At 38.9% G+C, this 24,666-nt stretch overlaps 1 protein-coding gene across 3 annotated transcripts in view; it reads right to left on the minus strand.

Moving 5' to 3' along the window:
- LOC133991772 (cGMP-dependent protein kinase 1) overlaps positions 1-24,666 on the minus strand; it is a 78,953-nt gene that overhangs the window by 13,609 nt on the left and 40,678 nt on the right. For all 3 annotated transcript variants that reach the window (XM_062430318.1, XM_062430317.1, XM_062430316.1), the window contains exons 4-7: positions 14,260-14,365; positions 10,725-10,788; positions 6,457-6,534; positions 4,746-4,837 (exon numbers count right to left, since the gene is read on the minus strand). In XM_062430318.1, coding sequence (XP_062286302.1) covers positions 4,746-4,837; positions 6,457-6,534; positions 10,725-10,788; positions 14,260-14,365 — 340 coding nt within the window. The remainder of the gene's footprint in view (positions 1-4,745; positions 4,838-6,456; positions 6,535-10,724; positions 10,789-14,259; positions 14,366-24,666) is intronic.

Consider the following 24,666-nt stretch of genomic DNA (forward strand, 5'->3'; position numbering starts at 1 on the left):
AGCACAGACACACTAAAAGCAGCTGCATGCTGTGTCTGGAATGTCGTTTGGAGTTACACAGGAGGGAGCCTGTGGTGTTGATTTCCAGGAGATGGTTGAAATGAACCTGGTAATTGGACAGTGATCTGGTGTCCCGGGAAGGGGGTTATGAAAATAACGTACAGGCTTGGAGGCTGAGAGTGGGGAAGAAGCAGTGAGCTGGAGAGAGAAAAGTAAAGCCAGGGTCAGCACTTGGGCAAGAACAAGAGGTGGCTGTGGGAGACATGGCCAGTGATATGAGTTTAGAGTCTGTGACTGAGAGGTATTCAGGTGGACTTGGATAGCTGTGTATGAGACTTCACAGGCTGGGATGAAAGTGCTTCAGTAAAAAACGGTGCCAGTGTTTTTGCAGCTTTTTCCTATTAACTGTGCACGCTCCACATAACTGCTGATTATGACTCTCCAAAGCATACCACACATTTTTGCATTTATGAATATATCTTTTTCTATGATTCCAGGCAGCCATTGGCATCAGTTCATGAGAGATTGCTCTTAAAAAAACGTCCTTATTGGTGCATTCATGTACTTGTTTGAAGCTCTAAAATCCGAGATTTGAGTATCAGGAGCTGCATGTTTTTAGAATATTAAGCCCAGAACACACAAGTATAGTAACAATCATGAATGGTTTGAAAAAGACACTGAAGAGTTACACTAAAGTCTCCGATGTCTGTGCTTCCTACAAGCACATGACCAACTGGGATAGGAGCATTTCTCATGTATAGGATTTATTTTGGTAGCCTGCCCAAAAATAATCCTCCTTTTTTCCCTTTCTGTCAAAACTCTGCTTGGACTTGCAGTTGACAGATCACTCCAGCAGAATGGTGCATACTTTTGAAATTGTTAGTTATTATGTGAATTCAGTGTTAAAGCTGCAGCTAACTCTCAGTGCTTGATGCTGTTTGCAACTCCCCCTCCCATCCTCCCATCCTCCCATCCCTCCACTCCCTTTCCCCCTTTTCGGCTCCAGCACCTAAAATAAATTTTGGGCCTGTGGGAAAATCTGCAGGAACAGTCCCGGTCTGTAACTGCATTACCACATAACAATTGCGCATATTTCTAAAATAAAACAGGCAGCATGGGATTCTCTTTGATTAAGTACCTCAAACAAGTTTCAAGTGTTTGATCAGTCTAAAACCTATGGTACGCTTTAGAGGACTGTAAAACATACACAGGATACAGACACTGGGAATGGAAAATTATAAGCAGCTAATGGTAAATCGCAGAAGTTAAAGCTGTGACTCGTGGTTCATGAGCTTTTTAAAAAATGATGGATGGTTTGAAGTGAAAGGACAAAGTGAGGGGTCTGAACACAGCTCGTCATCAAAAAATGCAGCGTACATTTCAGTGAGACCATTGAGTTGGTGCAGCAGGGCTACTGTTGAAGCAAAGCTCAGGAGAAAAATGCATGATCATCTAGCAAAAAAAGGTAGATTCTGGCTCAACTTTTGCAGCAACACAGTGCAGCGTCATCTGTATAATGGACAAGCAAGCACACCGCAGAATACCTTGTAACGTGGCCCTTTGCATATTAACGATGAAAATGTTGCCTTTGAGACAGGAGAAACTGTTGCAGTTGTGTTAACTTTCCAGAGTTGTAAAACTGTGCCAGAAGGACTAAACTGCGGCACAGTTTTGCCATCTGATAAATCTTCAAAGTGGACTTCCTGATCATCGCTACCTGTGGCAACACGCCCACACTGACACAGCCTCTCACTGTGATATATCAGATGTGGCCGAACGCTGACACCAATTACATTTCTGTCAGTGGCATCACACTTTTTTTTAACAAGCTCTCATCTTCTCCGGGCACACCCTCACAAACATACGTACATAGACACACAGGAGAGGGTGCACATAGCCTGTCCTGCTGATGGATCTACACATCAACTCAAAGCTCACACACCTCACCAATGATAGGAGGAATATGGCCTCAGATATGTTGTTGGCCACGTCCAAACATCAGCTGGAACATCCATCTATTGGTATGAGGTACTGTAGGATACATTCAAGGCTATAGCTACATATGTTAACCCCTTAGAGAAAACATGGAACCTTATATTTTGTCCACTGCTTTAATGCATACACACACACACACACACACACACACACACCAGCATCCACACAAGCACTGACAAACCATTATGTCTGGCAGGAGATAAGACTTTGATTTGTAAATACGTTCTCAAAGATCAAAGGTGACATTTTCCGATGGACAGAGTAGCCTTTGAGTAGGGGCTCTTGAGTTTCATGAGTAAAGACACACGCGGTTAACTTCTAATTAGAAAGATGAGCCTGCAGAAGAGCCCTCTGATCAAAAGCCAGGTTTCAAAGATGGCCAGCATCTCAATCATTTAAATTTTTTCGAGACAGGCTCTACCATCAAAAGCTGTGATTGAATAGGCTTCTCTCGCTCAAGACACTCCAAGACAAAAGGAGACAACAGATGATGACAACAGGGAGCAGACGCGGAGGTGGGGAGAGCACTTTCTTTTAGTGGGAGGTAGAGACAATATGGTTTTCCTGATTAAACAAAATTTAAGATGTTCCCGAAGGTGCTTTGAAGAGCTTTTCAAAATTGCGCGCTACTTGAAATCGTATTCTGGGAAAGACTACAAATGTACTGACGTCACTGTATACTACGGATAAATATGATATACCATGTATTTACACATGGTTTCATAGAGTATATGTGTGTGCACACTATGCAGAGTTATCAGAGAGATACATTGAGGTTTTCATGTTCTCGCTTTCATTCTATTTCAATTACAATTTCAATTTCAACAGCACTTACAAGAAATCACTGGATTCCTGGAAAATTCAAATAGTTCACTTCAAAAGTAGCACAGCTGCTCAATCCATTATAAATTAGTACTTTGTGTCATGCTCTCATTCATCAAACAGTGAGTTTTTACGTCTCATTAGTGTAAAAGGATCAGATTTCTATTTGGAACAACCCCCCCCTCCCACTGCCAAGAGATCAAGCTTTCCTGTGCCTCTCATGTATCTTATCTCACATCTTCTACATATCCTATAGTCATTCATTTTAACATATGGGGAAGGCTCGACCATCTGTGCGGTTCCAGCTGTCGCATGGACATCACATCTAGCACCTACAGTACTAATTTGACTGTTGAAAAAAAAAAAAAATGTAGCGTGATTAGACAGCAAAGAGGTTGGATTTATCTGTCTTTGTGTTTTAACATGTTTATTCTCTTGAGGTGTGATTGTTAAGGGCTTGAGAGCTGATTAGAGGTGAGTTTCCCATTCAGCTACCACAAGATGGCGGCATCTTCATATAGTTTTTTTTTTCCCATTTTGACATTCCTGCACTCGATTATAAAAGCATGAATGCATACGGTATGTTCTCTGTTGCTTCCCAACCCCTTACAGATATAACACACCTTAGAGTAATGGCTATCTTTACCCTCTGTTTTAATAAAACATTGTCCATGGAGGTGAATTGTTGTGACAAGACAGGACAAACAGCAGGGTAAAAATAGCACTTCAGGACACAGGCATTTGATGCCAGAAGCCATATAAAATATTTTTATTATACTTCAACAAAAGTATTTGAGCTCTGAGTGTTTGCAGTAGCTGTGAATCACTTGATATCTCAAGTATATACAACCTGGTTACTTCAAACTTGCCTCAGTACATCTATACAGATATTTCTTTTAAAAATGTTCCTGGCACAGGTTTACATAGTTGGTTTATATCTCCTTAGTACATATTTATTTCTATCAACACTGGCTTCTGAGCTAGTAACAGAAAATATGTTCACATATTTAACACAAATGTTCATAAAAAGGATAGTGAGTGTAGAAATTCATTATTTCAGTCAAGGACAGCATGGAGATGTCCTTGATATCACAATGGTCTGGCAACCAAGGCAGGCAGTGAGCAGAAAAGAGAAAGAGATCTAAGAAGCACATAGATAATATTTTCTAAATGAAATGAGTCTACAGCTGGGGAGCACACTATACGACTGTCAAACTGACTGTTTCCCTGTCAATTCTTGTGTGACATGGCTGTGTGCACAATATAGCACAGATGGGTTGTCACTTGGTGCCGTTGTGAGGGATCTCCACTGTCACATAAAAACACTTTTTTTCTTCTGATGTGGGCAAAAATAGAGCTCTTATTTGTACTTTCTGTAAAGAGGGTTGGAGGTAAAATAGCTAAACTCTGAAACTTTACATATTCATGCTGTTCATACTGCATAGTATCAGCTAGGAATATGATTTCATAAGAAATAATTTTAGAACTGGTCCTTTTTCAAGTTGCATAAAAAAATCTGAGAAAAAAAATATTTGGATTGCTGTGGCAGCCTGAGTTTTTCTGATTAGTTCACATAGAAGAAGCTTTGTTTGGTTCACAGATAGAAATTTGTACGGCAGTTCTCAAAAATGTGTGTGGAACAGCTACAGTAAATCGACCCTGAAGTTGCGTAATGTGGACCCGGCTTTAAACATTTCAACATTTAGCATGTCATCACACCTGTCAAGAAGAGTGAGTGATGGAAAAACTGATGGAAAGATAAGCGCTGGAGGAAGATCAATAGCAAATTAGAGGAAAGATGCGCGAAAGTGAAAGAGGAAGGATATTAAAGACAGATTGTGAGGGAAATTAGACGGAAAGTGGGTGACAGTGAAAGAGACAGAAACACCAGTAGACAAGGAGATTTAAATCTCTAAGAAAAATCTTACCCCTGCAAGGCTTTCTCTCCAAACCAGTCTCCTTTCCCAAGGCTGCGCAGGTAGACAGGCTCTCCATTGGGCTCCTCCCTGGTCACATTGACCTGGCAAGAGAACAGATATCCAGGAGGTGGATGGTTAGATCAAAGATAAGTGTGACAGGAAGGAAGATAGATGGAAGTGAGCAATAAAATGGGGATTCAAAACAGTAGAAAGAAAGTAAAACAGTATGAAGATGTGTAGCAGTTAGAGGAGGAGATATAGTTTAGTTTATAAGTGATAACATTTCAAAAACACTTACACATCTCCATCAATTCAGGAAGAAATTGACATGTAAATCATCTGTCAAGATGGCAGACTAATCACACCATTACACAAACTAGTGTGACAGGTATCTCTGAGCATGGCTTGTCTGTTACAAACAGGTGACTGCCCTCTCCATGCAGCATCTGAGAGTCGTGGCTGACCACTTCATTAGTCAGATGACATGTGAGTGATTGCACTGTGCCGTGCTACAAGACTTTACAAATCAAAGTGATGACACTTGAGTAGATTTTATAGAAAGTGAATGGAGACGGTCATTTTGCCTAATGGAGGATCTTGTCTTCATCGATTACTCAGATGTGTGCAGGTGCAGCAGCGTATCCAGCACCAAGCACACTGTAATGCTGTCCACACCTGAGTGACAGCGTAGTTATGCATGGTCTATTAGAGGAAGTAGAAGGTAAAAAGTGTGGAGCTACAAAGTAGGTTTTGTGTGTGTGTACTAGTCAGATGCCCAAATTTGGTGTTATGTCCTCTACACAAAGTCCACTGTCTGCAGTCTAGATAGAGACAAAGTGAGAGATGTGAAAATAGCCCACTGGAAAGCATTGATAAGGTCAGGTGTGTTTGTGTGTGCTGGTGTGTGTTCATCAATGTCCTTGAGCGTATGTGTGTGTGACTTAGATGTGCAGACCTTGTGAATCATGTTTTGGGTCAAAGGAGGGAAAAAGAGACAAAACATAATGTATCTTCATCCTGTTTAACACTGACACATCTTAGAATGTGTGAACTTAGAGAAAATGAGAATTTTTCAAACTTATTGGGACTTGATGGGGTTTTGGTCACTAACATTATCCGATTATCCTCTTGGGATCTCTTAAGTAAGACTTGTTTGAAATGTATTATTGACAGTGTACATAATGATGATGAGGAGTGGTAGTGGAAGGACGAGAAGAACAATGATTAAGGGAAGGTGACAGAAGTAAAGGTGTAAAAGTGTAAAAGGGACAAGAGGGAAGTGTGAAAATGGGAACAGGATAAATAAGTATCTTTAATGAGAGCTGAGAGAAACTGAGGAAGAAGAGCAACAGGCAACTGAAAGGGGGATAAACATGCTGCAATCTCAAAGCATGTAAACCATAAAGGGACATGAAAGCCACAGTGTTGATGATGGAAGGGATACTGTGTCATCTGTGCTCAGTGCCAAAGCCAGTGTTGGTGACAGAAAGGTGAAATGAAAGTGACTCCATCCTCCTCTCCAGGTGCTCCCACTGCTCCAGCAAGAGATGATGAAAGAGGCGGCACTTCTGTCTCTTTCTACCCTATCTCAAGATGATTGATTACAGCCAACTTCTGCCCAAAAATACTTCTTTTTCATTTTGCCGCGTGTAGCATGATGCCCTGCATTGTGATGTCAGTGATGATTATTTTGGTGGTAGGCTAGAGGCATTTTTCTCACCTTTCCCTTGCTGATGATGAAGAAGGTGTCTCCTCTGGCCCCTTGTCTGATGATGTATTCTCCATCTTCATAATGTGTCTGTCAGAAGAGGAAGAGAAGGAGAAGAGAATAAGAGTTACTCAGGCACATTATGATTCTTCCTCCTTTCTCACATTTGGAGTGAGACGCGCTCACCAGAGACAAAAAGGTATTCCTCAGAGGAAGGTTGAAATCAGTGCAGTGAGATAAATCACTCAATTAGCCTTTTCTTGTTAATAGCACAGCCTGGCAGGCTGTCCAGGATGTTTCTTTGCCATCCACACACTGATGCTTGCTTGAATATGCTCTACAATCTTAAATATGAATAGAAAAGTTAATAAAATGATGAATACATGAATGATACTGCATCACATTTGATGGCATATTACAGCTTCTTTCTAAAAGTCAAATGAATGCAGGATATCTATCCATTCATCAATCCATTGTCTAGACCCACTAATGCTGTTCAGGGTCAGGGCTGCTGGAGTGTGACCCAGCATACATGGATAGACTACGCTCTGCACCGGTCGCCAGTCTAACAAGAAAGGAACAAAAGCAAATAGAAAAACACTTTCACACTGACATTCACTCCTCCTGTTGAAAATAACTGTCACTCTCAAATAAAGAATCTATTTGCTCCAAGGACTTTTTATTTCAGGTTATAGAGAGGTGATACGTAAGATGTGAAAAAACCTCTTGTGCTGTGGAAGAAACAGAAATAACATCAAGTTATATCATGGTTTATAGTACTGTAAAGGTACAGGAAGGTACAAGCTGTCACTGACAAATTCTGACATGGACCACAGTCTAACATGCTTCAAGTTATGCTGTGATTTTCACATTCTACACTGAAGACAGAGCTCAACATTTTTTATATTTTGTTAGAGCATCAACAGATTTCGCACAGTTTGTGATGTTTTACAGGTGTTTTATTCTTATACCATATTACCCAGGAAATGTACCTTACAGCTTACTTCACACCAAGCATTGTGTGTGTGTGACTCATGTCTGCTGAGTGTCAATCAAAACAGAGCTTTTGAGTTAGCAGCAGGTTGCAGTTGTGATGTTTAGTTCAGCTTAGACAAACAGCATGGCTATATCTAACTTATCAAAATGAATCAAATCAATCCCACACCTAAATGATCTAATAAAGTAGAGGACAAGACGTAGGGCAGTATGACGGATTTAAACATTGCCAGCACTACCAACAGATAGAACCTCTGCACGTATACAAGGAAAAAATAAAAATGTGAAAAAATAATCAAAAACTATACACTACTGATCTGCTGTGTATGGGGGGTTAGAGTTACAACAATATCATCTATCAACATGCAGGCTTGTTTGTATATCCTGACAAATACTTCAAATCAGCTATACCTAAGCATCAGGGACAGACTGAGATCTTGAAAGTCCCACATTTATGAAACTATTTTCTGTGTGCTTCCATTCCCCACTGTTGCCTTTAGCCATGTGTCTGCAATTTTACACTTTCAATTCAGCCTCTGTTGGTGGCATAGCTTGCTGCCTCCTTCTGCTCATGTTCTTTCCCACAAACCTCTTTCTTATCTTTGATGGAGTTGACCTTTGCCACAAAGGTTGTTGTGTGTAAGCCCATAGCTACCCTTGGTTCTCCTTCCCTTACATTCCCAAAACTGCATCTCTTGGGTTATACTAAGTCTGCTGACACTTTTAACTTGTAAGATCTTCATCATCAATTTGCTATTTATGTAGTGATTGCATCTCCTGACAGAAAAGTTCCATACTGAAATGGATATGGATTATTTTGTTATGCTACAAATGATGTAATATGTGACCGTGGTATAAGTAATTTATGGTACTGGCCATTGTGCTGGCAATGATCCTGATAACTGTAGCTGGCATGGCTACAGAGAAATATAAAGTAAATGGGACAGTAGTGCAGCACTGTGTCCATATACAGTACAGTATAGTAGTAGTAATCTTTTGAGAAAGAAAAGTAACTTATTTTACTGCAGGCAAGGTTATGTGCATTTTGCTAAGTTTACAAAAGTGTCACGAGCGATCAAAGGCTATGTGGAATATTATAAACCTAAAATAGACTTTTGTTTTTAGGTGGTGTCGTGTTTCCTGTGTGACTTCTTCAAGGACAAACTCTCCCCCACAGGATCAGTGAAAATGACACTGTCTGATGACTGTAACCTCACATACCTGCCCAGCCAAGACTTTAGACTTCACTGGTATGTAACCAAGTAAGATGATGTGTTTTCTATTGTCTTTAGCCTACAGGAAAAAAAAGATACCTAAAAAGGATCAGATTTTCCACGTTGTACTAATAAATTGAATGATATTGCTTGAAGTTTAACCAGGATGTTATGATGAAGAGTTGATAAAATAACATGTTGTCCAAATAATAAGAGTACATTTTACACTAGAAAAACAGAAACACTCACAAAGTGTAACAAACACAACACAATCTTGAAATAGATATATATTCTGTCTCTTTATAGTAATGTTTGAGTCTTCTGTAATGGTTTTGTATTATGAATACAGTCCATTATTATACATTCATGCCCATGTTGCCTGGTTGGGACAACTCCACAAATGGCTCACTGATTGTTTTGACGTCTCTGCTGTTGATGTTTGTAAAGTTACAACAAAATTGTACTTTAAGTGTCTGTGTGTACTTTCTTAAGACTAATATTTAGCAGTTTCTTCATGCTCACATTTAAGACCAAATGTATACTTTTCTATTTCTGCAGGCAAGGCCGTAGCCAGGATTTTTCAAATACCTCGGTCAAAAATACACCCATGATTTATATGCTAATACTGTAATACATGATGTATTTATACCGTTTTCTTGCTGTGCATTTCTCAGTCATGGTCACTCTTGTGGGCCAGTTCTTTCTTATCACTTCCAATTTTGCAACTTAAATCAATCCCTATTTCAGTATTCTACAACTTCCATGGTTGCATATTTAAAATGTATAACTGCAATATATTATTTTCTTTGTTTGTTCTTAAAATGTGGAATGGAGCACGGCCTGCTGGGAAAGGGAGAAAAGGGCTCATCCAATTAATGAACAGTTTGCAAAATCGGGTCATGTCCAATTCACAAAAGTAGACAACATATTTCTGGTGATTCTCAAGTCGCAGTTCACATCTACTGCAGCGAGTATTTTTTCTGGAAGTGAACACTATATAACTGCGACTTAAAAATCTCCCGGTGGATTTCAAGGCCTCACTATAGCCAACTACTTTCGTTTTGACATGGCAGCGGTATCTGCAAGTACATGTGACGTATTGACGTGACGGTCCGTTGATGCTATTTTTACTTAACAATGAAACAAAACATGACCTCGGTGTCCTCAATGGTAGTTACGGCTGCAAATGTAGAAACTCCTAAACAAGACCCGTGCGAATATTAGATGGTCAATCCATGCCCCAGGGTAAGTCTAACACTTTTTGCAACTTTCTGTAGCTTTCATTTAGACCTGAAAGTTATCTGGGCTGCTTTTGGTTATGTACTTGATCACATACACACAGAGGCATGAATAACCTAAAGATGTAGGCAGACTGAGGTTATATTCGAATGCAGTTCAACATATTGAAAGCCTCAATGTCAGCGGCACACGTCAAAAGTGTAAATGAGAATATGTTTGCATAATTAAATTATGCTGGAGAAAACATCAAACGAAGTAGTGAGCAGATGGCTAGAAAATGTGATATTGAGACACATCTCAAAATGCACGCTGTCACCAGTGTGACATGTAGCCAAAGAAGCCATTCTGAAAACTGCAATTAAAAGAACAGGGATTTTGTAGGTCTTAGTTCACTTATGACAAATCATGAATAACAACTGCGAACCAGTTTCAGGTTGTTTTATGCATTTTTCTGCCTTTCATATAACTGTTGATTTCCATTCATTTACATATGGCATAAAAATCTGGCAGACTCTTGAAACTTGAGTTTTGTAATCCATCTGAGTAAACACTGGGACTGATACATTTCTGTTAAAGTTACATCATTGTTATGACGTAATGACAGGCAATCAATTTGTAGTTAAATTGCATCATCACATTACACCCACCCACCAAAGACTTGTCCAACTGTCTTCTCCCAGTGCACATTATTTAGGATGTGCTTTTGTTCCCCTACTGGATCTGTCCACTCGTTGCCATAAAAGACAGTGATGGGATGAAAATCTATTAAGATGAGTGGGTATCTGCAGCTTTGTATGGCAGATGTCACAGTCTTTAGAATAAGGCACTTACCTCCTCAAGGACATCGGCAAGCTTGCTCAGAATATCTTCCTGCAGGCTGTGGAATGTGGGAACGCTGCAGGGAAAAGAAGGGGAAGTAGTTTTAGAAAGAGGATTCACACATTTCACACACTTTTGTGGCTATCAGATATAAAACGATGTTGAAAGATGTTGCTGGCAGCATACATATGCACTGGCTTAAACAGCTTACCAGAATCTAAGCAGACCCCTACGAAGATAAATATTTACAACAGGAAACAATGAAGATCAATATAAGGCTATGACATGTAATACATGTATATAAATGTTTCAGCATTAACTGGGATACGTGTCTGGTTACACAGCAGGGCATCAGATCCTTGGTTGAATATACCACAATGAGGCTCTAATGTTTGTTCTGCTTGTTTCCAGGCAGCCTCATTGAATGCTATCTGCCTGTTATCAAGCCTACTAAATAAAAACTGTCCCAATGTTTATCAAAGAGGGGAAAAAATAACCCGTATTGGTGGACAAAAGGCTTATCTCCCTGTATTATCTCTCTCTCTCTGTTTCTCCATCTCCCTCTCCCCCCTCATTTTCCATGCATTATTACAGTAATCTGAACCATCTTGTCTCAACCCCAGCCACTGTGCCGATCTTTGTTTCAAAGGCCTCTGTTGTAGTATATTTCCGATTCATCAGCTTAATTGTGTTACAGCCAATTAATTTGTTATACAAGGCCAATGGGGATGTGCTCTTTCTTTAATGTGGTCTTTTCGATCATTTTAAGAGTTCTAACATAGAAAATAACCTTCAACAATTCATGTGCTGATCTTCATCAATTACTGAATGAAAACAGGACAATGATCGCAGTACCATGAAAACACCTACGAAAACTAGTATTTCTTTGATGAAGAGGTTTGATTATTGATTTCCATGCTTTCCCAAGTCTGGTGAATCATTGAGTAAAGGTTGTCTGCTTTTATTCTGCCTTATAGCAAAATTCTCTCTATTAAGTGGAAGGGGGCAGAGAGGTGAGTAATAGCTCACCAGCCTTACAAATATCAGTTACGGCAATTCACATTTTGCGAACCTAGGTGTTGTTTCTTAGCTCATTAGACATTACCCCTGCTGCTTCTCCCCTGGAGCGTTGTGTTTGAGTGGTTTAAAATACATAATGAGGGAGAGGTAATAAAAAAAAAATCCTCAAGCGCACTCACACTTTACGTATAATACTATGTGGGATTTCTGTCAATTTTTCATCAGTATTCCTCTTCCACAACTTGCAAGCACTAATATATAATTTTACAGCAGTTAAAGTGGGTAGAGGACTGGGACCAGCTTGTTTGTTAACTATAATGCCTTTATTAGATCAGATTCTGAAACAAAAAGGGATTTCTCCCCTAGATACCCCTTTATAAACTAAACACACTGTAAGCTCAAACCAAGCAGTACGTACAGCTATTAAATATTTACTTATCTGTTGGACTGTTATGCAAGAGCTGCGGTGAGGCGATAGCTGACATACAGTACACACTCACACTCAGTAAAAAGATAGTGTTGTCTTTTTTTAGTCAAAGTTGTTACTAAAATAGCAGCAGTCTTGGACAGAAAAGTCTGATTAATAGAGTGCTTTTATCTGGTTTGAAACGTATTTCTTGTACTGTATGTCTTAAAGTCTTCTTTCATTGTGAAAGCATGCAGCTCTTGTTATGTTCAAAACTACCTTATGGGAGCCTATAAGGGACTATATTAATTGATCATGTAACAAATGAAAATGCAATTCCACAGTAGGTTGAAAAATGTATGCATGTATTATTTGAGTAAAAAAAAACAAATGAAAATGCAATAGTCCAATTTGCATTTTCATTTTCCAAATACTCCTGTGGGTGTTCTTTGACCATATTAAAATCAAAATGGATAAGCTTATGGGGCTTTTTTCCTATCTTTATTAAAGAGTGTGGTCTTTCAATTTGAGGGCATTATTTATTGATTTCATGTTCAGATTTTGTAATTCTTTCCCTAAAACCCTGCCCTTGCATTCATAAAGCCACTTAGATTTGCTCTGCTTCTGCTTAAACTGTGTGCTTGCACTCAGATATTGTTGCTTGCACAGATTTTCTGCCCCAGCTTCTGCCCTTCTACTCACACTCAGGCTGCTTTTGTGCACTCATTTCTGCTGTACAATTGTGCAATAACTCTGTCAAAATCCCCCAGCCAACAGAATGCCAGGTGTTTTGTTGACCAGTCAAATTATCCCTGTCTCCTTGTGGGTGTGTCTGCTTTACTTCCTAGAGAGTCCCATATGGGCAGTTACTCTTACTCTTTAAGCACAGTTCAAACCAAAGATTCACAACGAAATGAGGTGAAACTGGAAACCACTTGCATCTGCCAGTTTAACCCAAAGCAACTAGACAGGATGGTGTTGTCTCCATAGCAACAAGTCTCTAATTCCATTGTGAGTTTTCAAGCTTTTTTTTTTTTTGTGGCTGGATATAATTTGTAGCGTCTTAAAATATGAATGAGAATAGTGATAATGAGTTAATTGCTACAGTTGCATTGCTAGTATTGATGAAATGGTGAAATTGTGAAAGAAGAGACGGTCGAGGGTCTCCTTTTCTGCCGTCCAAAACTCCATTTCGACCAACTGAAAGGTTGCTTACTTGACCAGCTGACTTCACTATGAGCTGATTGGCTGTCGGTGTGACTTTGACATCAGAAATCGTTGGTTTCTTTTAACCATGTTTGTGACCTTTCCCTAACCTTAACCAGGTATTTACCAGTCAGGTGAAATGTTTTGGAATGTAATGATATTATTATATTGCAGTTTGGGTATGAGGACTTGTTGGAAATTTTTAGTGGAAAGTTGGTTTTCTGCGTGCTATATCTATCAACCTGTCTTGAAATCCCTCTGTCAAATGGTGACAGAGTCTAATCATGGTCAGAGTGATTCATGAGGTGTTCTTCAATGATTTTGTAACTTTAAACATACATACAGTGGAGCACATGTGTGAGAAGGAGTCAGGATAGTGTCAGTGAAAGTGAAATAATTTTCTCAATTGGCTTGATGAAGACCGAAGTGGATGACAGGAAACCGGAAAGTCGAATAGAGATATGGGGTAAGAAGGATTTACTGTAATTGCATTTCATCCATCTTGATCATTGCACACTACTCTCCTTGTGTCTTTTGATGAGTCTTTCTTTTATCCTATCGTCTACGCAGGCCCAAAAAAGAAAAAAAAGAGAAGAGTCAGTAGGCCTTTTAAGTGATAATAAGCTTCTTCATAGAGACGTGGTCAGGGCTCTCTGATACAGATAGGGGCTTTAAAGAAATATGACACAAGTACAAGGTATTTTTCCTGTAGGATGAATGACATCCTCAGTGACGCACCAGAAATTATTAGTTGTATAATTTACTGGCTCAAATGAGGAGTATGGAATCTTCTGCGAAACAGCTCACACATATTCTCCTGAATTCATTTAGTTAATTAATTCATTGCATTTCAGATCAAAGCTCTATTCAAGTCATTTGTCTATCATTGTATGACAATTTGTCATGGTTCCTCACCTTTTCAGAAACTCCATGTACTCTGTGTGCTTGATGAGACCCGTCCTCATCATGATCGTCTGAAAACATTGTCGGTCGATGGCCCACAGCTTCACATTTGTTAGAGCTGTAAAGAAGAATATAAGTAATGTCATGTGAGAACGTTTTTACCCTCAGGCAATAAGAATAATAAAATAGCATATACAGTATATGCATAATGCATGCTTGAAACAGCTGTTTCATTTGTGCATGCACAATGTGAATAAAGTGAATATTTCATGCAATTTAAAGCATTTTATATTGAACTGGATATGTGAGAAGACTCATGTCATGGCGTGCTGTATGTGAGTGAATTTCAACTAAAGTCCTACTGAAATCACCAGAGAGAAGGCAGGAAAAATCTGTGAAGCTTTTTAACATTTAATCATTCTCTTAGTAGCAGTAACCTTCAAGTGTTTTCACTACCTGCTGATCAGTCATACAGAGCAAATAAGAGGTATTCTGGTCAATTACTCTTCACTCAGTAGTTGGAGTTAATTGGTATTTTTTGAATACCTTGCATGGATAGCTTGCTTCAAGTCATGCTACAGCATTTTAATTGGTGTAAGGTTAGGACTCTAATTTAACTATACTTAGTTGGATTTTCTTTTTATTAGTTTAAGCCCTTGTGGGATTTATTGCTCTTTATGTTAACGACAATTATCAGACTGTGACGAAACGTATGTCAGATTTCAGATCACAAACAGTATGCCTGATATTATTCTGTACAATTTCCTGGAACAATTTACAATTAATTGTTCCCCCAGTGATTGCAATCTGTGCTGGCCCTGAGGCATCAAACCAATCCAAACTGTAATGCTCTCTTCACATGGAATAGATGGAGATTTAATTGTTTGTATGTGTTGTTTTTTTCCCTTTATATATTGCATAGTGTTTTGTTTGAGCACAGAGTATTGTTCCACAGAGCACCATGTCTGTAGTGTTGCGATACCAATCAACAATCAGATCTCCACCTACCAAAGTCTGGGGATGTCTTAATACACAGTAGTTACTTTAACAGTGGTGAGAATGGCTGCTAACAAACCTAAACCCCTTACATTTTGTCAAGGACACGCCTTACCGGAAATGGCGCTCTGCCCCCATTCTTCTTTGTTTTGAGCCACAACGCCCCAATATGAAGGGCCGCCCTAAAGATTCGGATTGGTTCTGCAATGCAGGGTTTTTTTTTTGTTTGTTTAAACTCTCTAATAGTTTCCACTCAGTTTGAGAACGAAATCTGGGAGATTGTCCTCAGTCTCTACGAGAAAAGCATTTAGAGACTGGCTTGTGAGTCTTAGACAGGCAGCAATACTTTGTCTTTGGACAAACCAAGGACAAACTTGCTGAATTTCGTATTGTGGGATGATTATGTGGAATTAAGTGAGTGTAAGAGATACCCTGTATTCATTGGTGTCATGTTAGCCTATGTTGACACCTCTTTGAATAATGCACAGTTTTCTTGCCATAATCTTAGCAGGATGTCCAGTCCTTCAAATAACTAAAACAGTGCTTGGTCTCTCACTTTTTTTTTTCTCTGATTTTATACCTGGCTGTTGATTGATGGAAGCCTGTGTCTTTTGAAATTCCTTTGATGCCATTTTGAGTGATTTGAGCCTCAACAGCTCTTTCTTAAAGGTCCTCTGTATTCATTTTTGATTAGACAATGTTTCACCTTCGATAGATCTCTGTTGGGAGCCGACTCTGTTAGAAACCAGGCCTGGTGGGTTTTTATCAGAGCACTGCACCTCTACTCAAACCTGGATGTCATTAAATTCACCAATTTAACCCCATTTCACAGACAAAATGAAGTTGTTGGTGCGGAAACTATAACAAAACGTCAAAAGCCCATATTCAGTCTAGCTAAGCCACATATTAAAATGCATTTGACAATTCAGTGCTTCACTTTGTTATTAGCAGTTTATATGATAATTATTCCCAAGTAACATTGGTGTCTATCACAATTGCCAGTATCATGTCTCCTACAAGAAAGGCTCTTAATGTCACTTCAGTGTTTCAATTTTGCAGTAGAACAGTAGAGATATGTAATAAGAAAGAAGATAGAGGAAATCTACAGTTTGACCCCAATACAAATCTGGATATCCCCTGGGAGCCCTGTGGCCTTCTGGGACATGTAGTAATATTGTGGGGGAAAATTAATCAGATACGAGTCAGTCTACTTTGTATTTTGCTTGAGCGTGTCTACATACAGTATGTCTTTTTCCAGAGCTTTTCATTTTATGTCATCCGCCCAGTGTGACACTTCTTCACAGAGTGTTGTTGATTGCTGTGTGGTATTTATTGATTATAGGAAATGTTTTTCCCAGCAGTGAAATCCGTGCAGGCTTAACTACAGAGCAGCAGGACTGTCACTGATGGGAATTCAGTATGTCACTTCAGTAGTGTGACTGTTAGGTCAGGGACCCAGTGTAATGGAATTTCCTAATAGCTTGTATCTGATACTAGTACACTTAACAGATGTGATACCAGTCACTCAAACACACACAGCACACCAAATGTGTCTATATCTTTGGGAGTACAGTGATTTTGCTCAGAGCTGTGATTCTAGCCAACTGTCACTTATTCAAAAAAATATGAGATTGTTTTTAGAATGACCTTTAGGTGAAAATAATAGATATGGTAGTTAAGCATGAACTGTTATTCTTACACCAGAGTTGAAATGTTGTCAGTGATAACACAGTAAATATTAGAAATTCACACATGGCTGCACACACAGAAATGCACACACATGCTTGCACACAAACTCATATACTGTGCATATGCATGTATACACACAAGTAAGTGAACGGCACTATGGCAGACACCACAAATCTTTCTCTCTGCAGACCAAGACTTTGGCAGCACTTAAAAATAGGACCAAACCGCAGGAGAAATGCCCTCATTACACAACCTGACACTGTTTTTAGTTAGAGACACTTTCTCGGTGCAGGAACCCAAAAAACACACAGTATGACATAAAAATGTATACAGATATGTAGACATCCTGTACAAGCATACACAGATGTGAGAGTACACAAACAGGATGCCCATAAACACTGATGCACATACAAGTATGTCTTATTAAACACACATGCTCATGTGTCCACATACACATAAACTTGCACATGCATACAGATAAAGATTAAGCAGGCATCTGATCTGATACACTTTGACATACTGTCTGCACTGATGCCAGAGTCCAGACAAACATGTTCCACAATAATACATTTATTCTTGCAAGTTTTCCTAAGGCATTGTTTTAAAAAATCTCGACCATATCTAGTTATGTCTTATCTAATCAAAAAGTTTATTTTCTACTAGGGCAATCTGGCCAAATGGTGGCAACAAATTATTCCAAAGTGAACTGCAGACCCAACAAAATGTGAGATACGTCTAGAGAGAAATTATTACAGTAGCCTTCTAATTTGACCCCCAAGCAACAAAAGTGGGAGGTTAGACGTCGTTGGCCACTGTGCAGTGTGCAATGGAGTGTTTTGGCATAAAGTGGGAGTAGGGGGCACTGGGAAATAAGATATGTAAGGAGCCTGCAGCGCACCACAGTAGGTAAACGTGTTATTCAGAGGCTTGTCTAAATTGCAGCGAGACTCAGGGAGCTAGTTATCATGTATGAGGGTGCAGATGAATGTCTTAAGGCTCATGGGTTGCCGACCATTAGCTTCACAGTTTTTCAAAGGTACATAACACCCCCGGCAGTGCTGAAGAGATGTGTGTTGTCTGTGAAAGCTTTTGAGGAATGGAGTGTTGTTCCACTGGGATGATCATTTTATCTTAAACAGTCAGTTCAACAATGTACAAATGCATCCAACACTGAAACCACAAGTGTATAATGTATCAACTGGAGCTAGAGATAAAAACAGAACACCTGTGTAATTATATGCCAATACAGGGGCCTTGCCATGCATTGTATTGGTGACCAGTACAATGCATGATGTTGTTGCATTGTATTGTAACAGCTGTTTTCTCACCCACCATATGTAATGCATATCATATAAAGTACATGACAAATGCATTGGATTAGTTCAGTCAGTCATCTGTGAACATGATTGTTTGTCAAATTTCTGTCTCATCTGTTTCAGTTGTGTTGTAGGTATGATGGTGAAAAGTTAAAACATGTATAAAGCCATTATCTTTCAAAAACATTTGACTTCATACATTTATGATAAAACTGACGCTCCTGTGAAAAATGATCAATGCAGTGAAAGTGACACTGTGACGTGTACCAAACCACGATCTGCCAGTGCGTGGGTTACAGAAAATAATGGTCGTGAGGATAGTTCCTTCAAAATTCACAATTTCTGTTTTTTGTATGTGCATTTAAAATTTTGCTCCCCAAATGAAAATTTCACCAACTTTAGCATGCACCATGCTGACTGCTATTGTCTTACATACATTTTCTTTTTATCCCTGAGAGCTCCTCTAAATTGAATGTAATCCCACCTCAGAGCCAATTCAGAGCCATGTTGCCGAAAGCCATACACTATATCATTATAATTAACTTCTGCTCCTCCTTTTCTTTTTTCTTGATGCACTGATTGTAATTTCTAACCCTTCAATTTTCCCCAATTATTTGCAATAAAAGATCAATAGCGTTGATTATAAATACTGCAAAAACAGGACAACAAGATCCCTCGGCATGCCAGGTCTCCAAAGAAAGGTTCTGTGATTAAGCCGGAGGAAAACAGTGAGAGATTTGAATGTCACCAGCAAGACAGACTGCAGGACAAGGCATATATGCAGTGGAGGGAGTCACTCATTCATTTGCTTCAGTCATAATTCATTGTAACTGAATTTCAGCCTCAGGCATTATGCAAATGTTCAATGTGTGTTTGTTCTTGTAATCTAATTTTTGTTCATTAAATTATACAAATATAGGATGAGATCAACAACATTTCTTCTCTGTACTTGGGTCATGACAGTTTACATCCAGTGAGAGTAGGGTTAGGAAACACCAAAACATTGTGCATTACTGCGATTTTAATCTTGATTTCTGTTGTGAAGTTTTAATGGGTATAAAATGACTGAAAACTGTCTACATCTGACCCAGCTGCAGTATCTGCCATTTACACTGCAGAAAATCCCCACTCCTTTCCAAAAGCACCACTGGGCTACATGAAAGTGGTACTTAATTTAAGATTAGAGTTTCAAGTGATGAAGTGTGCAAATAAAACATGTACACTTTGATTGGAAGAAATATATTTGTTAGTAACATAGTGTTAACAGTAGAATATACTGCCTCTTGCAGTGTACATATTATTTAACAGAGCTAAAGCTCTAAAAGCTAAAAGCTCTCCCTCTCTACTCTGAAAATCTGCATTTATTATCTGCCTGCTGCAGTGCCAGTAGATATTTTCTGGGGGATAAATAAAACCTGCTACAAAAGACCAGACAGATGATGATATGTATTTTGACAGAATATTGTATATTTTCACAGCAAAGCCACTCTACCATGCTGGTAAATCATTCTAACGCAGCAAAGAAAATGTGTTAAAAAACATTGGAAACATTAATCGAATGTGTCCCTGATGTGATATTGGTTGTTAGAATGTTCTCAGCTGTGAGTTATCATTTTAGCACTTGTAAATGATTAACATGGGGTTATACAGCGCCTCCACCTAATTAGTGAGAGCACTCACCATACGAATTCTCAAATATTGTTATAATGTTTTGGTTTCAAGGCATTTGAACTGGTTTTCACTGTCACTTCATGAACTTTTACCACCATCACATCTCTCGCAACTTAATTTCTATCATTACCATTTTATCCAAAACTCCCCCCTCTTTCCTTCCCTGTGATGTCGTAGAAAATAAGATAATCAACCACTCTCAGTGCAGTGTTTTCTCCTAGGTTGACTGCTTTTGGGTGGTGGGGGTTGGGGGGGGGGGGGGTGCAGCCAGCTGTAGCCAGCCATTTTTCCATTTTCTTTTTAAGGGTGGCTGAGATGGGCACTAAAATGAGAATAGCTTGTCCCACCTTAAAGTCAGTCCACTTAAAGTGAGTATGGTCAGGTTATATTAACCCATTTTTGCTAACCCGGGGATAACCTCCTTCACTTTTCCAGCAGTTGGGGAAACAATCGACAAGACTTTTCTTGGTCTTATTACTTGCTTTAGCATTTATTAACTGACACACTGTAGCCTACTGTACACACTCGCTACACACTCGCCAAGCTGCTTTTATAACAGTACCTTTCATGTAGATATACTTTAAAGAATGAGGAGAGGGAGGATTCTGGGATTTGATGCACCAAAACATGGGATATATATATATATATATGTGTGTGTGTGTGTGTGTGTGTGTGTGTGTGTGTGTGTGTGTGTGTGTGTGTGTGTGTGTGTGTGTGTGTGTGTGTGTGTGTGTGTGTGTGTGTATATATACAGTGTTGCGAGTAAAGCGTTGCAAAAGTAACGCGTTACAGTAATATATTACGCTTAGGCAGTAACTGAGTAATATAATGCGTTACTAACTATATTTTGGTAATATTATTACAGTTACAATCCGAGCTGTCACACAGGCGGAGGTTTCAAAAAAAACAACCCAGGCGCAACAGCCGTAAATAAAGAGGAGAAGAAGAAGGTTTTAAATCAACAGAAGAAGAAGAAGAAGACGGTTTGGTTTGGAGATGGCAAGATGGCAACAACTGATAATTCAACGTTTTATAAGTGGTTATACTCGCAGTATTTTGAATTTGTCACAGAAAAGGATAAGAACCTCACAGTAAGGTGCACTTTATGTGCTGGCGGGAGGCTGAGGGAACTGTCTACGGCTAAAAATAACCGCAAGAAACACCTGGAGAGAGTGCACAGCAACAAATAGTGCGTGCCTTTATTTTGTAATGCCTTGTCCTAAATGTTTATTTTGGTGAAAGTAACTAAAAAGTAATGAGTAACTTATTACTCTACACAGAAGGTAATATTGTAAAGAAACGTATTATTTGCAAGTAACTAGTAATATGAAATATATTACATTTTCGAAGTAACTTGCCGAACACTGTATATATACATATATATAATTTACTCAATGACCACCCCGGATCTCCATAGCCCATTGATATTGATGATTGTGTAAAATGTTAGTAGCAGTGCTCATGATTCTGCGGCGAATGAATATTAGGGAGACAGCGCTCCTCTCAGACTCTGAGACACACTTAAAATCCCATAGTCACGTGAACGATAGTCCTTTGAGGCTTCCTACACGTTGTGTTTTGGAAAGCGTTAAGAGAGCGATGCTGTCATGGCTGCAGGGTGGAAAAGTGTAATCTCCTTTCCCCCTAAGTCATTAATAACATCAGCCAAGTCTGATTACATCTGGATGAGGTCTTTAGAGCGTGAGAAAGCAGGACAGGTCACCAGACTGTCACAGAGCCTGCAGAAAAAGGAAAACTGAGGAATTGTCCTCATAATTATATCTTTAATTATTATTGAGTCTTACAGGAACACAACACAGAATTAGGAAAAAAAGATACACTGAACAATATAATTGGCAATAGCTTTAAATGTCCTATGAAAAAGAGCAGCAACCTGTGATTTAAATGATTTGTTGTGAACTGTAGCATCCCATGTCTGTAGTTAGAGCTGAAGCATGTGCTCTTACAACACATTTCACACGTCAGTGAATCCCAACACAAAAACCTAGCTGGCTTAATCAGATGCAATCTCCAGCTGCCAGTTCTGCCAATACTCGCCCCATGTGGGAGACAGGAGTGCATAAACCTGGAGCAGCTGCTGTTTGAGAAATATTGAACTGAACGTCATCCCACCGCCCTCCACCCACCAAGCTCACCCACACTATGTTGTGTATAGAGAACCAAAGGGTGGACAGAATGAGATTACTTATCTTTTGTTTTAGAGAATAACTGATATTATTGCTGTAAAGTTTGGTGTTTCTATTTCAATGGATATGAAAGAAAAAGTTTAATTTCAATATCACAGATGTCTAACATGGTCAATGAGTAAAACAAAAAAAGACACCCAGACATGTGGGAATCATAATATTTAAATGCATAAATCTAACACTGAGCACAGGAAGGATAATCCCGTTACATTTCAGTCGGAAACTTCCTGTCACAGGCTGATTGAATAGGAATATTTCTAAAAGCGTGCTTTTAGCTTTCTCTGTCTCAGTGAGTTACACAGATAAAAACACCATTTACCACTCATCTCTGTAACATTAACAAACCTCACTCCCAGCCTTTATTCATTACTTACAGCTGATCTTGTTTGGAAGTTCATCATAAACATGCACACATTTAGAAGACTGGAGTTTGGTCCGTTTAAATAAGCATTCCATTATCCTGAGAGGAGAGTGGGCCGTCTCAAGTTAGCAGGTTTGCAAATGTTATTCATACCTGAAGCAAACATTTCCAGACTCTGACAACTTTGGCAGGGTGCCTGTAATCTTTTGGATACAAAAGCATTATCATTTAGAAGACATATTCTGTGGACTTTATTACAGTCTCTGATAGCATCAAAGTCATTCAAGGAATAGCTTTTCTTGATGGGATGTGCAGTCTTGTGAACAATCAGTAGCTGCAGTTATGTGCCCTTTTTTTGATTTTGTTTGTAGATTTCCAAATTGTTTACATCGGATGTGATTTAATACATTCTGTTGTTTACATGTGCAGACACATTTTACTGGAACAGCTGTGTAGCATGCAGAAAAGTGATGAATGCGAGTAGCAGGTGGAATGTCTCTCTTTTTAGGAGCTGCTGAGATTGTCAATATGATGAGAATAGCTGACCCACCTTAAGTTAGTCCACCTTAAGAGAACTGATCTGGGTATGCTAACCTATTGTCACAAACTCCAGGTGTAACCCCCTTCTACTTAATCAGCAGGTCGCAAGCAAGACACTGCTGAGGGGAAAAACATCATCTCTCTCTCTCTCTCTCTCTCTCTCTCTCTCTCTCTCTCTCTCTCTCTCTCTCTCTCTCTCTCTCTCTCTCTCTCTCTCTCTCTCTCTCTATCGCTCTCTCTCTCTCTTATTCTGATTGGGCTATTATTCTGATTATAAGTGGAATATTAGGATCCATATAAACACAACCACTAATGACGTTTGACGCTGTCTTAACAAAGATAATTTAAGTGTGATAAACGCTATTTTAAAAACAGTGTTACTGCTTGAAGTTCACTGTTTAGACCTCAAATATAAGCTTAAACAAAACAGAAAGAAGTCAAATTTAAGGTCAACACGTAGGGGATATGTGTAAACAGGAAGTCTTTGCTCAAGAGCTACAATACCTCTGCAAAAACACCATTTATTTGGCTAAACTCAACATTTGCAGACAAATAAAGGAATAAGGGACATCTGAATGGTACTGTATAATAGCTGTAATACATTTAACAATGATACAACAGCAACCCAGACATATGAGACATAATGAATGGTTGAGTAGTACTGGCATACATTTGGGTGTTATGTGTGGTGCAGGCTCTCACTCACATATAGTCATCTTAAACCTCCAATGGATGGGAGAAACAGGCAAACACTGTATATTGTGGGGCAAGTATATTAATTATGGGGATACATTAATGAAAATGCAAATAAAATAATAATAATAATAATAATAATAATAATAATAATAAAAATAACTATAGAGTGAATTACCAGACCTTTTGTGGTGCATTTAATTGTATGTATCTCTGTAGCTGTTTAATATAGATTCATAAAGATGAGAAGGTAAGCTTTTGCTGCAGCACCAATTAATTCACAGTGAAGTATTAAATTGCTTTGCAAATTTCAACACTCATAGCCTTCATGAAGTGTAATTTCTCTGATAAATGTTTCACCTGAACCAGTGAAGGTTGGCGGTCATAGACCAAGAAGAAAAGTGAGAAGCAAAGTTAATAAATGGTAGAAGAGACAGAAGTGACTAAGGACAAAAGAACAGTGTGTTATATCAAGGGAAAGAAACTGAGCAAAATCATTAACATAATGTTCCTTATTTTAAACTTTTAATCACTCCAGTAAAATTTTAGCAGGTCTTTGTCCTTTGTTCAGAGAGTTTCATTTCATTTCATGGTGTTATTACTACCTGAGCTGGTGACGTCAATACTTTGCTGGGGGGAGAACGCCAATTGAATTTGAATGCCAATAAAAAATTATGTTTTCAACTGAAATTGCTTTCTTGTCGGTTTGCAAGATAAATTTTAATTGTTTGTTGTCCCTGTCATTATATACAATCTACCAGAAAGTATTTGCAACAGAGGAAATCTGTTTGAATAACCTGATGAATTTCAGCTTGCCCGGCTGTAGAAAATCTCATGGAGGAAATGAAGTGTGTGTGCTATTTATCAGCATGTGGGTTATTTTTAGGCGCTGGCCCAGGTTGAATCAGGTGATACATTTCTCTGTAGTTGAATTTGTAGACTGATC

Source organism: Scomber scombrus, chromosome 12, assembly GCF_963691925.1.
Source record: "Scomber scombrus chromosome 12, fScoSco1.1, whole genome shotgun sequence".
Taxonomy (NCBI): domain Eukaryota; kingdom Metazoa; phylum Chordata; class Actinopteri; order Scombriformes; family Scombridae; genus Scomber; species Scomber scombrus.